This window comes from Trichoderma citrinoviride, assembly GCF_003025115.1.
Source record: "Trichoderma citrinoviride strain TUCIM 6016 unplaced genomic scaffold BBK36scaffold_1, whole genome shotgun sequence".
NCBI lineage: Eukaryota > Fungi > Ascomycota > Sordariomycetes > Hypocreales > Hypocreaceae > Trichoderma > Trichoderma citrinoviride.
The window spans coordinates 2031149-2046387 of NW_020194709.1; the positions used below are offsets into that span (position 1 = coordinate 2031149).

Genomic DNA, 15239 nt, shown 5'->3' on the forward strand with positions numbered 1-15239 from the left:
ATGTAAAAGCAGACTTGTCGAAAACGAACGTGGGGGAGCTGATCTGGGTGGGCAGCCACCTTTACACATGGAACAGGGCATCTCCGAAACTACAAAACGTGGCATGAGGCGAGAGGCTGGCCGGTGCAACTTGAATCACGTTTCCCTTATCTCTTTATCATCATGTGCGATGCTTCGTGCATGTGCGTCGAAGAACGGGCAATATTGGCCATCAGCCAAGTTGAGAAGTGACAGAGAGGGTGCTGGATTCGGCAGTCTCGGTTTGCGGGGAAAGGGATGAGGCTCCGGGGTAGACGGTTCGTGACCGGCAACTTACATACATACATGCTGTACTCGTACATCGTGTGAACTGTATGTATTGCTCCAAGTAGTACTCTTAATGTGTGCATGGTGGATGGGTGGGAAAGGGCTAGCAATCAATGGCGTTTCTGTTATTAATTAGTGTTGCGGGAATGGCCGGTAGGGAGGGTAAACGGTTGTTTGGAGGTGAGATGTGATGCCCCAAGGCGATCAGCATGTGAATGAATGAGTTCACTCATATGCACTCCGCATTCTTCGCCTGAGATGTGCGTCACTGGAAGTCTGACTTTTGTCGCATTTTGCTGAGAAACAAGAATGGTTCGAGTAGATGACTAGAAGCAGACAGAAAACTCTTTTCGTTCTCATAAAAGTCAGAGAGAATAAACTTGGTAATACAATATCGTGATAGCTTCTCCTACAGAAAGGTAGCACGACAATATAATGGGTTGCCATGGATAAATACCTCCTGGAGACCAGTACAAGAAGACCAAGTACTACTAAGGCTTCCTTCTTCAATGAATATATCTAAGATACGGTCTCAAACTTGTTTGTCTTATGAAGTTCTCATAGCTGGTTTTGAAAGCCTCTGTTTCAAAAAATAGCTTTAGGGTACCTATTCCGGTATACTTGGTATACGAATTCGCATACGAGTACGGCTGAGTGCGTGCACGTCCTATAAAGTTTCGCCCGCATGAGACTTCCCACCGCGGATTTGTCTCAATCAGCAATGGAAACGCCACTCCTCCATTCATTAATGCTACATGGTTCACGTTGCACGGGAGCCTCACGTAGATAAGATTCTGTCTCCGCGGAAAAGCCACACAGAGTGTATGCGTATACGAAAACTTGCTCGGCAGTCTTATCTTTGCCCATAAGGAAGTTTGACAATGACAATCCTGGGAGTACAGAGTGATTTCGAGGTCTGGGCAAAAGAGATATTGCTGATATGTGTACGCTTTCGAGAATTTTACGCAGAGCCAATTCCGTAATATTTTGATCATCGCATTTTGGTATCTAATTCTACTCTTCTTCTAGAGCAACAAACAATTATCATGACCCAATTGAGGGCTGTCACGCAAACGTGCAGCCTCGGCGTTTCGACATGCATCATCTCCCATCATTGTAAAACCCTCTCAGAAAGTGTCTATTTTCGCACGCTTATTCGTATTACAACCCATCGTATTCGTATTAAACCCCATTTACAGCATTCGTCGAATCTCCTGCTCGTTGGTGTACTTCTCCAGGCCGGAATCGAGGCTCGCCCACCACTCAAAGAGCATCGAGTTGCAGATGAGCTTGAACCAGGGAGTGAACTTGAGGCTGGGGTCCTCGAAGAGCTTCTTGAGGCCGTCGGCGGTAACGTACTGGGTGGCCTGGACTTCGTTGGGGTTGGGGTTGACGTCGACGTTGGCCTTGATGAAGAGGATGTAGTCGACTATACGCAAGGTTAGCTCATGTTCTATCCATATACTAGGTCGGGTAGATGAATCGTACTCTCGTGCTCGCCCCATTTGCCGTCGCTAGGGGCCTTGTAGTGGATTCGAGTCAGGAAGTGAAAGTCCTCAAAGGGAACCTGCTCCTTCTTGATGCCCAGCTCGTGATCCAGCTTGCGCTGCGCCGCTCGCTTCGCTCCGGCAATGGAGTCGACCAGGTTGGCGCCGGTCTCGGTGGGGATGCTCAGAGGGTGGGAGCAGCAGGTGTTGGTCCACATGTCGGGGAAGGTGATCTTTTCCGACGCGCGCTGCTGGAGGAGCAGCTCGTTCTTGTCGTTGAAGAGGAAGACTGAAAAGGCGCGGTGCAGGAGGCCCTTGTCGATGTTGGTCATCAAGTGGCCTACGTTGGGCAAGAGTTTGTTAGTCGAGAAGGACGGGCTGGGCAGAGGTAGAGGAAGAGGGGATCCGTACAAATCTTCTTGCTGGCAGTGCCAATTGGCGCATCGTTCTCGTCCGTCACAATGCAGACCTCGTCCATCAAACGGATCTGCTCCTCATCGTGGCCAGACAGCGCCTCGCTGGTGGTGTCGATGTCGGGAAAGAGGCGGAGGATGGTCTCGGCCGTGATCGGCTGCGCCTGAGTGGTGGTTGTGGTCGTCGTCGTCGTCGTCGACATGGCTGCTTCCTGTTTCAAAGAGGCTGAGAAAGAAAAAGAAAGAAAGACTCCGACCAGATAATCAGAACGCCTCGCAATTAGAAAGGAAATGAATGCTTCAGCCTTTGTCGGTGGCGATGGGCGTCGAGGTTTAAATATGCGATGAAATTATGGCCCAGCTTAGCAAAAAAAGGAAAAGACCCTCTATCCGGACCCCTGGCGAGTTGTGGAGCAGATTATAATGAGCGAATACGATTGGTTGGATGTAAATCGCTCTGTTATAACGCTCAGAGTCAAGTCCAACTGCGTCTTCAAGTTCTTTAGCACGGGAGACTTGTATTGTCTCGTTTCAATTTCATTTGGCTTTGTAGGGTTGGTTTTCAATTATAATGTCTACTGCGGTACAGAACACATCCGAATTCATCTTCTTGTGTGCAATAAGCGTCCTTTGCTCCAGTCGATCGAAGGCAATTGTACAATGCATGCATGCACATGAGCAGATCGCCCAAACGGGGCGCTAGACTCCGCCAATCCGGGCTCAGGCACATGCGCCCCGTTCAGGTACGTACATGTACATCGCTCCCCGTACCCTTTTGGCATCTCCAGCGCCTTGGCTGCACTGCATTCCCTCTAGCATTCATTAGTAGCACCAAAGCTTCGTCACTCCTTGTCCTGCACCCCGTTCGCTCACTTGCGTCTCTTACGGCCGTCTTTGCGATTCGCGATTTCTTTGCGTGGTGTTTGAGGAGCCTGCGATTGTCTTTTCGCCTCTCATTTGCGACCAAGCGATTGGTTCCCCTGGACCGAATCCCCCATTGACCGAATCAACCTCTCCCGATCACCGAATCCGCACAAGCCTCGGATCCGAGCTCCGTCGACGATGCCTCCCAAGATTGAGCAGAAGGAAATCGAAACATACTGGAACATCTTTGTGGATAGGACAGGTGGTGGACAGTTCCTCACTGGCGACCAGGCTGCGCCCGTCCTCAAGAACAGTGGTCTTCGCGATGATCAGCTAGAGAAGGTCTGGGACCTGGCCGACGTGGACAATGATGGAAACCTCGACTTCGAAGAGTTTTGCGTTGCTATGCGACTCATCTTTGACATTCTCAACGGGGTAAGCTACGGAACCCGCGGAGCTCGGAGACGCGTTCTGAAATACTGACAACCTTGTTCGCGCGCGCCAGGAGTTTGCCGATGTACCGAAGACGCTCCCTGACTGGATGATCCCCGAGTCCAAAGCCCATCTGGTGCAGGCGACGAAAGCCATCACAGGAAAGCAGCCACAGTTTGAGCAAGTCGAAGACGAGGACGACACGCCCGGCTTGAAAGATGGATTTGAATGGTATATGAAGCCTGAAGACAAGGCCAAGTACGAGCAGATCTATCAGGAAAGCCGAGACATGCGAGGAGAAGTATCATGTTAGAAGCCCTCTTGCCCCTGTTCTTAGCCGGCAGACGTTGACCATATGGATAGTCTCGGCCCTCGAGGACCTCTACGAGTCGCTAGACGTCCCCGATACGGACATCCGATCCGCCTGGAACCTCATTAACCCATCGGCTTCACCAAGCATCAACAAGGACGCATGTCTTGCATTTCTTCACATTCTCAACAACCGACACGAAGGCTACCGAATCCCCCGAACAGTTCCGGCCTCACTACGGTCAAGCTTCGAGCGCAACCAGATCGACTACCAGGTCGACAACCAAAGGGGTGGTGTGTCGTCACGGTGGGCGACCAAGGCAGATGACACTACGTCGACGGGCCGCAAGGCAAAGTTTGGCGACCAATATCTGACAAGGCTGGGTCGCAGCGGCTTCAAGACAGCGGGCACCGACTTTTCGACGGAGAAGACGGAGGACTGGGAGGAGGTCCGGCTCAAGCGCCAGCTGCAAGACCTGGAAGAGAAGATTAGGAAGGTCGAAGAGATTGCGGAGAGAAAGAAGGGCGGGAAGCGTGATTCCAAGCCGGCACTCGTCAAGCGAGAGCTTGAACAGCTTTTGGACTACAAGCGTCGGGAGCTGAGGGACTTGGAAGAGGGCAAGGGCAAGGCCGCCGTTGGTGGCAACTTGAAGAGCATATCGGCCGACTTGGAGACGGTCCGTGAACAGGTGGATGGCCTGGAGGCGCACTTGCGGTCTCGAGAACAGGTCCTGGAGCAGCTGCGGAGGGAGATTGAGGAGGAGAAGAGGAGCTGAGCAGTGGCGGGAATCTCGTAGTGAATTTCGGGTGGTTGTTTTGAGCTTGAATCAGATGGCATGTTGGTCGACGGTGATTTTCGGCATATAAATTGTACACTTATTGATAGATGAAGTTTTAATCGAGGCGAAGTTGGTCCTATGTCACTGCTTACGAGGAGGAGAGGCTGACGGCTGACAGGCTTCGGCCTCCTTCGCTTATGGCATTTCCTTCTCTTACACTCTCGATCTGGATACTGGTTTGTTATAGATTCCATCGCATCACTGTCTGCTTCGCAGTGTCGCATCCCACCTGGATAAATCACCAAATAATAGACCAGATACTCGGCATTGCATCTGCCTCCAACATGTGATTGCGGCCTTCTGTACGTGACCCTCAACAAGCCAATCGCACGATCCCAACAAAGCGTTCATGTTCGTCATTTGCCCCTCCTTTTCGGCCTTGGAACCCCCCTTTAATAACCAGTGGTAAAACGAGCTGCTATTGCCTGAATTAGCTTCAGCTGTTGGCGTTACCCCGCCGCCGGCCGAGACCAGCGAGCTTTAGTCGGTACTTGTATGAAGCTTTTCTTCTGGATCCCAAGGTACCCGTTCTTTTCTTCTTTCCTTTCTCTCATCATATCTGACAATCAATCGATAGTCATCATGTCTGCCCCCGAGTCCCCCGAGTTCAGCAAGGCGCTGGTTGAGGTCAAGCAGTTGACCAAGAAGCCCAGCAACGACGACCTTTTGCGCCTCTACGGTACGCGACGGCCCTTTTCATCTTGGAAGCAATGACGTGCTTTGGAAGATGCTGATACCAGTCGTTGTAGCTCTTTTCAAGATTGGCAAGGGCTTCGAGTTCAAGAAGTCTGACGAGCCTTCACGGTTCTCCTTCGAGGTACGCAACACATGATTCTACGCAACAGGACTCTCCTCTCCATACCCCTCTACTACTGTGCTCGCTGCCTTTGTGTCTATTACTGTCCACGGCGCTGACGTTGATCTGTCTACTATAGGCTCGCGCCAAGTGGAAGGCCTGGGAGCAGGCCTACGAGGAGGAGGGCATCACCGAGCCGGCTGTTGCGCAGCAAAAGTATGTCGAGTTCGTCGAGTCGCTCAAGGAAAAGTACGACTTCGACCCCAACAAGACTCCCGAGTAAATGGGCCATACCTGAGGTAGACGTGGAGGCAGCAGTTTTGTGCTGCAGCAAGAGGAGGTTCTACATGTTGTTACCTGCCTAGAGATGCACTGCCCGGGATAGAATGCCGTACAGCATGACGAATACAGAAGCAAATCGTTAAAGACAAGAGACGTATGTTCGTATGAAGCTGGGATTGTGACACAATATCTGCAGCGAAGCACTGCTGCTGGATGAAACTCTACGCCTGTCCAGATATCTGCCTGAATGGCACCTGTGAAGCTGTTGTAGCAGAGGACTTAAGCTATTGCCGATAGCAAGGATTCAACACGCCTCGACAAAAGGACCTGCTTCCTTCCCCATGCGGAGTAGGAGCAGGACCAATGCAATATGCAATATTAGCCAGCAAATCCTTGGCCCCTCCTTTAGAGCCTAACCGCTCCTCGTACATAACTCGTCTCATCCTCTTCCGTCTTCCTCTCCTTCTATTACTCCCTCCCCTTCATCTGAACCACTCACTTCGCCTCTACTTCTAATCCACATCTTATCTGCACATCATGAACATATCAGCTCCGCTCTGTGCTCCAACCGCAGACGCTGCCTTCGGCCCTGTTGTCGACGCGGCATGTCGCGGCGGTTTCGATTTCACCCTCGTCTTTGAGCAGTCTATCTTTGTCCTTCTTCCCGCGTCGCTGCTCATTCTCGTGGCTCCGCTGCGACTCATTCAGCTGCGTAAGGCGTCGGTCAAAGTCACCGATCATGTGTCGCGTGCGATCAAACTGGTAAGCCGCCCATCCTGCATCCCGCTCCTCGAGTGGACATCGCCCTCGAAGACTAAGGGCGTTGAGAATTAACAAAATGCGCCTTCTCCCCTTACCACCACAGGCTGTCACGGCTTGCCTCGCAGCTCTTCAACTGGTCTTGATTGCCCTCTGGGCTACTCACAACGGCCCTGCGCGTCTGAACGGCGTGTCTATTGCTGCTGCAAGTGTCTCCTTTGCCTCGAGTCTCATGTCCTGTGCCCTCTCGTATTATGAACATGCCCGTTCCCTTGCCCCCTCGTCGCTGCTGAATGTCTTCCTGCTCGTATCTCTGCTGCTCGATGCCGCCGTTTTACGAACCGTGTGGCTCTCCCTCTCCAGGGCAGCCGTCAGCACGGCCATTCAGGCTGTTCTCACGGCTTCGTTTGGCCTCAAGGCGGCGCTACTCGTGCTCGAGGCAAGAGAAAAGTCTGGCCATGTTGTGGGCCGGCAGTCTCTGGCTCCTGAGGAGACGTCTGGTTTATATAACCGCGCTGTCTTTGCTTGGGTTGCTCCGCTTCTCCGGACCGGATTCAAGCGTCTGCTTCAGCCGGCCGACTTGTTTCCTCTGGACGAGAAGATGGGCGTTTCGGGACTGAACGAGAGATTTTGGTGGCACTGGCGAAAAGGTTGGTTACTTCCCCCTTCAAACCCCCTATTAGATAGTCGTAAAGCCAAATACAAACACAACCATAAAGACCTTAAAGTCATAATTCGTAGAAAGCTCATCGAGCTGTAACTTGTCGAGCCTCGTCAAGTACACCATTACTAACTCGGACGATTCCCATCTTCTATCCAGCATCTCCCTCCACCCAGGCGAGCAAGCATCGCCTCATATTCTGCTGCATCATTACCCTCCGCTCTGCTCTCATTTCCGTCATTGTTCCGCGGTTGGCCCTCCTTGCCTTTACCATCTGCCAGCCCCTGGTGCTGACGCGCTTTCTCGGCTTCCTCAACGACGAGACGCAGCCGGACAGCATTGGCTACGGGCTCGTCGGGGCCTATGGACTCGTGTACCTGGGCATTGCGGCCACGCAGGCGCTTTACTGGCATCAGAATGGGCGGTGCGTGACGATGCTAAGGGGGATCCTTGTTTCGGCCGTGTTTACAAAGGTTACGGATGTGAGTGTTGTTGCGACTGATGATTCTGCTGCGTTGACTCTCATGTCTTCTGATGTAAGTGAAACTCCCTCTATTTGACCCTCTATCTCTTCTTCCCTGTCCGCAATTCTGCTGTTTTGCTGATGTGGAGGCTCATCCTGTTAACAGGTCGATGTCATTGGTCGTGCTATGAGAGAAATCCACGAGTTCTGGGCAAACGTCTTCCAGATTGGTATTGCAACGTGGCTCTTGAGCAAGCAGATTGGATATGCCGCAGCAGGGCCCATCATCGTCTCCGTTCTTTCGCTCGTGGCGACCATGTTTGTTTCGCCGCTGGCGGGCAAGTACCAGGTTGGCTGGCTTGAGAAGACTCAGAGGCGAGTCGGTAAGTCATACGTTCATACATACCATCACTTGTATCTCACTCTTCTTTTTGTTTCTGAGCTCACCATATAAAAGGTATAACGTCTGCCATGATCGGCCACATCAAAAGCATCAAAATGTCCGGCCTATCAAAGCACCTGTCGGCAACCATCGCCTCTCTCCGTGCCCAAGAGATTTCCGCTTCCAAGCCCTTCAGAGTCGTGGGAGCAGTAACCTCATCCGTGGCCCAAATTCCGCTGCTTCTCTCGCCGGTCCTGGCCTTTGCCATGTACCAGGGCATCACCGCGGCGACGGGCCAAGAGCTTGACGCTACGCGCATGTTTTCTGCGCTTTCCCTAATCACGCTGCTTGCGCAACCCTTGTTCTGGGTATTTGAGGTGGTGCTTGATTTGAGTGCTGCATTTGGTGCGTTTAGTCGTATCCAGGCCTTTCTTGTCAAGGCTGCGAGAGAGGAGTATCGGACTGTGGAAACGGCTGATGTGTTCGGTCCGTCTGCCGCAACTGGGGAAGATGCTGGTCTGATCGAGCTTCAGCCTCTGAATTCTCCCACTGGTCATGCTTCTTCATCAAGTGTTGCAGCCACTTACACTACTGCTGTTGACGTTGAGGATGCTACGTTCGCCTGGTCACCAGAGCACCAGGTCTTGAGCAACATCAGCTTCTCTCTCAAACGCGGCCACTTTGCGCTCGTGATCGGACCTGTGGCATCTGGCAAGACGACTTTGCTCAAGGGACTCTTGGGAGAAGTTCCTCACTTCAGTGGGAAAGTCTTCTTGGCTAGCAGCCGTCTTTCTTGGTGTGAGCAGACTCCTTGGATTCTGGTAAGTGATAACATCTCTTCCGCTTTGGAAAGTCAATCCCAGCTGAGTCTTTTACTTAGAATCAATCGATCCGGGACAACATCATCGGATACTCTCATTTCAATCAGGACTTGTACGATCAAACAATTAGAGCGTGTGAGCTTGAAGACGATTTTTGGCAGCTTCCTCAGGGCGACTTCACAGTCGTTGGCAGTAAGGGACTTGCTCTTAGCGGTGGTCAGAAACAGCGTGTCGTGAGTCTGCCATTTCTCATATACATCGGAGCAGAGCAGCTGATTCTACGACTTCACACCCAAAAGGCGCTGGCCAGGGCCGTGTACTCTCGGCCGCGTATTGCCTTGTTTGATGACATCTTCAGTGGGCTGGATAATGCTACCTCACAGCGAATCTTTAAGAACCTGTTCTCCTCTACGGGCCTGTTCAGACAATGGGAGACCACCGTCGTTCTTGCTACACAGACTGGTGCGCTTTTCTTTGCTTCAAAGATACCTAAGATGTGCTAATGCTTTTGTCCAGTCGAATTCCTTGCGTCAGCAGACCTCATCATAGCTTTGGGCCACGAAAAGATCACGGAACAAGGATCCCTCGCGCAGCTCCAAGCAACAGGCGGATATGTTCAAACTTTGACTGCCGACAAGCCCATTGGTAGAACTTCTGACTCGGGTCAAGATGAGATCTTCTCGCAATCCAGAGACAGTGAGCCCACACCGAAAATGGAATACAAGGCCAAACAAGTTGAGGTCAAGGAGGACAAGCGCAGGCAACTCGGAGACTCGACGGTCTATAAGTATTACTTTGGTAGCATTGGGACGTTCTTCATCACTACCCTGCTCGTTATAGAGGTTGTTTGGGCTTTTCTTCAGAGCTTTCCGAGTAAGTCGAGGCCCCAAGCGATCTCACATGGCTGCGGTTGATTTGGAAAAGGTTGGCCAGCTAATGCACAGCGCAGCTGTTTGGCTCAATTTCTGGACAGATTCGAACCGTCAAGGAGGTAACCACTCGGGATATTATCTTGGTATTTACGCTGCGTTACAGATTATCGGCGTGTTCTGGTTTGCTCTGCTCATATGGTAAGCGAAGCATATATACCTCTGGCGAAGTAGACGAAGAAAGCTCTGGTGCTGACAGAAACAGGTTCGTTCTCGTCGTTGTGGCGGCAAAGTCTGGAATTTCTCTTCACCAAAGGCTCCTATCTGCAGTTGTCAAGTGAGAACCTCCACAATCCCACGTATGTATGCTTATCCATCTCATACTCATCGATCCTAGCGCACCGCTGTCTCTCTTTACTACGACCGATCTGGGTGCCATCACTACAAGGCAAGTAACGAGCCTCCCCCCTTTATAAGCTTCAACTTACTCACATGGGCCCTAGATTCTCTCAAGACATTGGTATCCTGGACAAAAACCTCCCTCTCGCCCTCGTGGTAACAATAGCAAGTCAGTATCATCCCCTTACACATCCCCATGATCTACCAAACTCATCCAAGAAAACACTGAGCGCAGGCTTCTTCGGTGTCCTCGCCAGAGCAGGCCTCCTCGCCGCCTCATCTTACTATGTCGCCATCAGCTTCCCCTTCCTCGCCGCCCTGTACTACTTCCTCCAGCGTGGCTACCTCCGCACCTCGCGCCAACTCCGTCTCCTAGATCTCGAAGAAAAAGCACCCGTGTACACGCAGTTCATGGAGACGCTCGCGGGCATCTCCACCATCCGCGCGTTCGGATGGCAGAAGCAGGCCATTCTCAAGAACCACCAGCTCGTTGACCGGTCACAGAAGCCGTTTTACCTGCTCATCATGGTCCAGCGATGGCTCGTCCTCGTCTTGGATCTCACTACCACCGCCCTGGCTCTTCTTGTTGTCGGATTCTCTGTCAAGCTCCGGGGTTCTGTGTCCGTGGGACTCACGGGCGTGTCACTCGTTCAGCTGATTTCCATGAGCGAGACGCTGAATATGCTCATCCAGTTTTGGACCTCGATCGAGACTTCCATTGGGGCTGTCGCACGCATCAAGCAGTTCGCTGAAGAAACTCCCAACGAGAGCCTACCAGGCGAGGATCGAGAGGTGCCGGCTCATTGGCCACATCAAGGACACATTGTCATCCGGGATCTGGAGGCGTCGTATGACGAGGACGGTGGCATCAAGGCTCTCGATGGCGTTACCCTGGAAATGAAGCCCGGCGAGAAAGTAGGAATATGTGGGCGTACAGGCAGGTATGATTTAATTTCCCTTCTCCCACCTTCTTCTTAACTCGGGTACACCGTGTTGCTGTCCTTCTAACCATCAGTCCATGCATCCATTTTCCATAGTGGCAAGTCATCTCTCCTATTAGCCCTCCTTCGCCTCCTCGACCCATCCTCCGGCACTCTCACCATCGATTCCATCCAACTGAATACCATCTCCCGTGAAACCATTCGCTCTCGTCTCATCACCGTCACTCAAGACCAATTCGTCCTCCCGGGGACCATCCGCCAAAACATCGATCCCTCAGACTCGTATCCCGAAGAAGCCATCATCGACGCTCTCCATGCAGTCAATCTCTGGGCCGCCATCGACTCCAGGGGCGGTCTTGACGTTACCTTTGAAGAGGACATGCTGAGCCATGGACAGAAACAGCTGTTCTTCCTCGCGAGAGCTGTCCTGAAGAGACATCGTGGTAAAGTCGTGCTCTTGGACGAAGCCAGCAGCAGGTAAAAACCACCAAAGCTTCCATCATGACATCCCTACAATACCACGCCGGAATGCCATCAAACTAATGACCGGCAATTGAACAGTTTGGATATGGAGACCGAGCAAATGGTCCGTATGACAATCAACACGCACTTCCAGTCCCATACGGTCATTTCCATCGCACATCATTTGGAAACCATCCTCGACTTCGATCGCGTTGTCGTCATGGACAAGGGCCGCGTTGTCGAGGTTGGATCGCCGCGAGAATTGTTGCAGTCTGCTGGCAATGGCAAGTTCAAGGCTCTTTGGGAGGCAAATGGCCGCGGAGGACTCAACTAGAAACCATGCTGTGCTGTGGTCGCCCAAGGTGAAAAAGAAGAGACGAGCTACAGTTGTCTTTTAGCAGCCTTCGACCATCATGTCAGGTGGGTAAAGACAGCCGCTATATTCGTTCAAGACATATTCTCGTGCCGCTTTACTGGCTCAACCGGGTAGGACGAAGATTGGAAAAAGTTCCAAAGAGAAAACGCCATGCCTACGTCTATACATACTTGAAACACATCTACAAATCCAGCCTATTTCTTTCCACTGTGATGATCCGACCCTTTCCTGCGCGCACAGTTCTGATATGCTTCTCTACACTAGCAGCCACATCTATAGCCTCTCTATAAGCAATCTGCTCTGAAGGAAGGGCATCATCGCCAGGTGTCCACCCGGTGAGTATCCGGAGGAGCGTCACTTTGCCCCATGCCCCGACCCAGTCTACGTAGTCATGGTCCGAACGCAGCATCAAAGCCTTGAACCATGGAGTGCATCCAGTGAGATCGAGAAACTCTAGCGCATAGAGGTTTCTGCTGAGCATTCTGAGAACCAACAGAGCCTCACTCCAATCGTGGTCTATAGAATGAGAATAGTAGCTTGTTCCTCCGTACGCGATATTCTGGCCCTGCGGCGTGGCAACAGTGGAGAGACGGGCTCGTGGCGTAAGAGTTGGATCGGGCCAGTAGGCGAGGCTCAAATGGGTGACGGTGGTGAGCTTCGACGACAGAGCCAGCAGCTGTCTCCATGACGCTTCCGAGGCCAACTGGGGGTCAAGAGCGAGCGACAGATGCGTCAGGTTCGGTAAAAGCGCGCGCGGAGGGCTGGGGACACTCTCGCTCTCGTCCCAAGATTCCTGCAGCTCCCTTGCATCCTCTTGTTTCCTTGATGGAAACAGGAGGTCGGAGACCTCTTTGAGGGTCAGGGAACGACCCAAGGCGCCCGAGAGGTCCAAGTAATTGACCTCTGGATTGACGGCGACTTGGGGCTCGGAGTGATGCTCAGAAAAGCCACCGCGTTCCTCTTCCTCCAGGTCGTCTGGAGAAGGGAGTAAGATGAGTCTGAGATCTTCTACCGACAAGCCTCCCGGACTCGCAATGCCAACCCATCGAAGGAGTGCAGATTTCAGATGCGCGGGTATATAAAACAGATAGTGCTGGTGATACACGCGGTGAACCTCCCAGTCGACAGCAATTCTCCTTAGGATAATGTCGATGAGACTCCGCGAGGCTGGCAGGTAGGTGCCTGGTAAGGCCGACTCAGCAAGACCACACCGGCTCACGGTCGACCGCGACAGTTGGCCCTGGGGATGCGTAGTACCACTCCTGGAAGCAACCCAGCTTCGTGGGGGAGGGGGGCCAGCTGGGAGGCGGCGGCCATTGTTGTCCAGCCTCTGCCTGTGCTGCCGCCTGGGTGCGGGGACTGGAGTGTCTGGGATCTGCAGTATCTCCCTGAGGGCTGGCGGCACAGATGGTGTGACGGTGGGCAGTTGTCGCGGTGCGGATGGATCCAGAGAGGCGTGCCGCAAGCTGGCCAGAAGCTCGTTCACACTCCTCGGAGCCTTGCCTGTGGGTTCGGCGGTCAGTATCCGTCAACAGTCCGGCATGAAGCGCAGAGAGAACACTCGGGGTGAGAGCACATGAGCCATGAGCCATGAGGGCAGCCGACACACTCACCAGCTGCGTTGGACGAAGACCCGGGCGTCGGAAATGCCGTCGACGCTGGCTTGAAAGGCTTGAGATGCTGCCTTTTCTTAGGCATGCCAGGAAAGCCAAAATAACGTGTTTGTGTAACCGGAAGCTTGCAGGAACCAGGACGCGAGTTGCGAACCGCTCATATACTCACTGCCTTTACCAACGATGACTCGACTCCAGGCTCCAGCAGTCGTTTGAAACCTGGAAAAGCCCCGCCGGCCGAAGCCTGAGGAGCCACAAGGCCGGACTAGGCCCGCTTCGTCCAAAGCTGATTGGCCTTCCTGTTCCGCCACCTCCATCATTTAAGGTACTGTTTGTAGCAGCACCAGAGAACGTATCTCGTTCGTCTTATACGGACGGACTCCGAGGGGAACAAAGGGGTGGCCAGGAGACGGGCACCCATTCCCGCCTCCTCTGCTTGCAAAACCGACCGTTTGCTGCTCTTCATGAGCAGGCCCGGCTACTTGCATGCGCCACCACGGGTCTAGAAGCCCAGCAGATATTTGTCGCCGGTGGTTGTGCCTTCTCCAGACCGTGCTTCATATCCAAGTACATGCCGTGTTGGTGTACGGCAGTTTTACCTCCCACGATGCCATGTGTTGTTGATTCTTCCACCCGACCATGGCTGGGGTAGCCCTCATCAACGCGTGCGAAATAACGAGCTTGAGGGGCCTTGTTTCAACCAAGAGCCCGTTCGTAATCACAGACCGTCAAAACAAAGTCACAGCTGCTCCCCGCGTCTCCCGCATACTCCCTCTTTCCCACATCTCCTCTGCGGACCTGGGCAACAAGGAACTGCGCATGTTCTCTCCGTGTTCCCCGTGGAGTCAGCCTCCAGCTGTAACGTGGCCGTTCCGATTCTATAGGTTGCCTTGGTCTCGAAGGAGGAGGCCATGCACCCTAAACTCTCGTGCCTCTTGGCTGCTCTCATGGCTTCGCCATTCTATGTAAATGTTCTCCCAGATTCGCGAGGAAGTTGGTGTGTTGATTTGACCAACAGCCCCCTTTGAGCCCCCAACCGCCACTTGACCCTGTTATCGTGCCCTGTACTGGTACAGCTTCCTTCCCTTCAGGTACGGTCCATCGACGAAGACCAATTGTCAGCTTCCGTCGAGTGTAAGGTACGCAGCCGGCGCTATAAACGCACTCTGTCCGCGGTTTTGGCCTGGTAAAGGCGCCAGAAGAAAATCCGAGACCGTCCGATCCCGCAATGGGCTCAGCTTCACTGACTGATGATGTGTCCTAAACAAACATGGATCCAAGCTGTCCAACCTAGAGTTTGCAGGCGCGTCATTTCATAGCTTAGGCTGTTTGGGCGAGTACCACAGAGTAGCCTAGGCCCGGAGGGTGGCATATGCCTTCCGCTGAAATGGCATGAGCGGGTTGGATGCCTTATTCTTGAGTGCTGATCGAGATGAGCCTAGTCTTTGGCTGCAAGTCCTCTGTGCCGTGACGTTGACGGCCAGCCGACATGCCGTCTTGGAAGCCTTGATGACGATATGATGAAGATGATGAAAACAGCCAAATCCATAGGCACACTCCCTTTGTATTTGTATCTTTGGCACAGAGATTCTGTTATGGCCCAGTACTTTCGATTTCGTTTCATTTGCTCAAATCCGACAGCAAATAAAGTTGAAGTGTCAGGAATAGAGAGCATTGTGATCCGAATTGGCCGTGCTACTGCCCTGCCCCTCAACACTTTGATGGCAACGCTGGGTACCTTATTGTGTGGGTTGAGCTGGAGCGA

At 52.7% G+C, this 15239-nt stretch overlaps 5 protein-coding genes across 5 annotated transcripts; 3 read left to right on the forward strand and 2 right to left on the reverse strand.

Moving 5' to 3' along the window:
* Positions 1 to 1284: 1284 nt before the first annotated feature.
* Positions 1285 to 2698, reverse strand: BBK36DRAFT_1134021 (sopentenyl-diphosphate delta-isomerase-like protein). Its single transcript, XM_024892169.1, is given in 8 exon segments — positions 1285 to 1351; positions 1449 to 1735; positions 1795 to 2133; positions 2192 to 2193; positions 2207 to 2416; positions 2448 to 2569; positions 2581 to 2618; positions 2630 to 2698. The coding sequence occupies 4 exon segments, from the start codon at positions 2407 to 2409 to the stop codon at positions 1500 to 1502; spliced, it is 780 nt and encodes a 259-aa protein (XP_024754001.1). The 5' UTR covers positions 2410 to 2416; positions 2448 to 2569; positions 2581 to 2618; positions 2630 to 2698; the 3' UTR covers positions 1285 to 1351; positions 1449 to 1499.
* Positions 2699 to 2997: 299 nt separating this feature from the next.
* On the forward strand, positions 2998 to 4749 carry BBK36DRAFT_1134022 (EH-domain-containing protein). The gene is given in 4 exon segments (XM_024892170.1): positions 2998 to 3505; positions 3576 to 3810; positions 3866 to 4604; positions 4617 to 4749. 3 exon segments carry the CDS (start codon positions 3269 to 3271, stop codon positions 4585 to 4587), a joined length of 1194 nt encoding a protein of 397 aa, XP_024754002.1. The 5' UTR covers positions 2998 to 3268; the 3' UTR covers positions 4588 to 4604; positions 4617 to 4749.
* Positions 4750 to 5073: 324 nt separating this feature from the next.
* BBK36DRAFT_1134023 (hypothetical protein) lies at positions 5074 to 5818 on the forward strand. The gene is made up of 5 exons (XM_024892171.1): positions 5074 to 5159; positions 5222 to 5329; positions 5400 to 5467; positions 5586 to 5732; positions 5777 to 5818. Exons 2-4 carry the CDS (start codon positions 5233 to 5235, stop codon positions 5727 to 5729), a joined length of 309 nt encoding a protein of 102 aa, XP_024754003.1. The 5' UTR covers positions 5074 to 5159; positions 5222 to 5232; the 3' UTR covers positions 5730 to 5732; positions 5777 to 5818.
* A 447-nt stretch (positions 5819 to 6265) lies between these two features.
* BBK36DRAFT_1175168 (P-loop containing nucleoside triphosphate hydrolase protein) lies at positions 6266 to 11819 on the forward strand (the record flags this gene model as incomplete). Its single annotated transcript, XM_024895957.1, has 14 exons — positions 6266 to 6490; positions 6594 to 7137; positions 7308 to 7684; positions 7778 to 7994; positions 8069 to 8814; positions 8922 to 9047; positions 9114 to 9276; positions 9331 to 9687; positions 9788 to 9884; positions 9949 to 10020; positions 10187 to 10251; positions 10318 to 11023; positions 11120 to 11500; positions 11585 to 11819. 14 exons carry the CDS (start codon positions 6266 to 6268, stop codon positions 11817 to 11819), a joined length of 4311 nt encoding a protein of 1436 aa, XP_024754004.1.
* A 223-nt stretch (positions 11820 to 12042) lies between these two features.
* Positions 12043 to 13559, reverse strand: BBK36DRAFT_548 (hypothetical protein; the record flags this gene model as incomplete). The annotated part of the gene is made up of 2 exons (XM_024898237.1): positions 12043 to 13364; positions 13475 to 13559. 2 exons carry the CDS (start codon positions 13557 to 13559, stop codon positions 12043 to 12045), a joined length of 1407 nt encoding a protein of 468 aa, XP_024754005.1.
* Positions 13560 to 15239: the final 1680 nt, after the last annotated feature.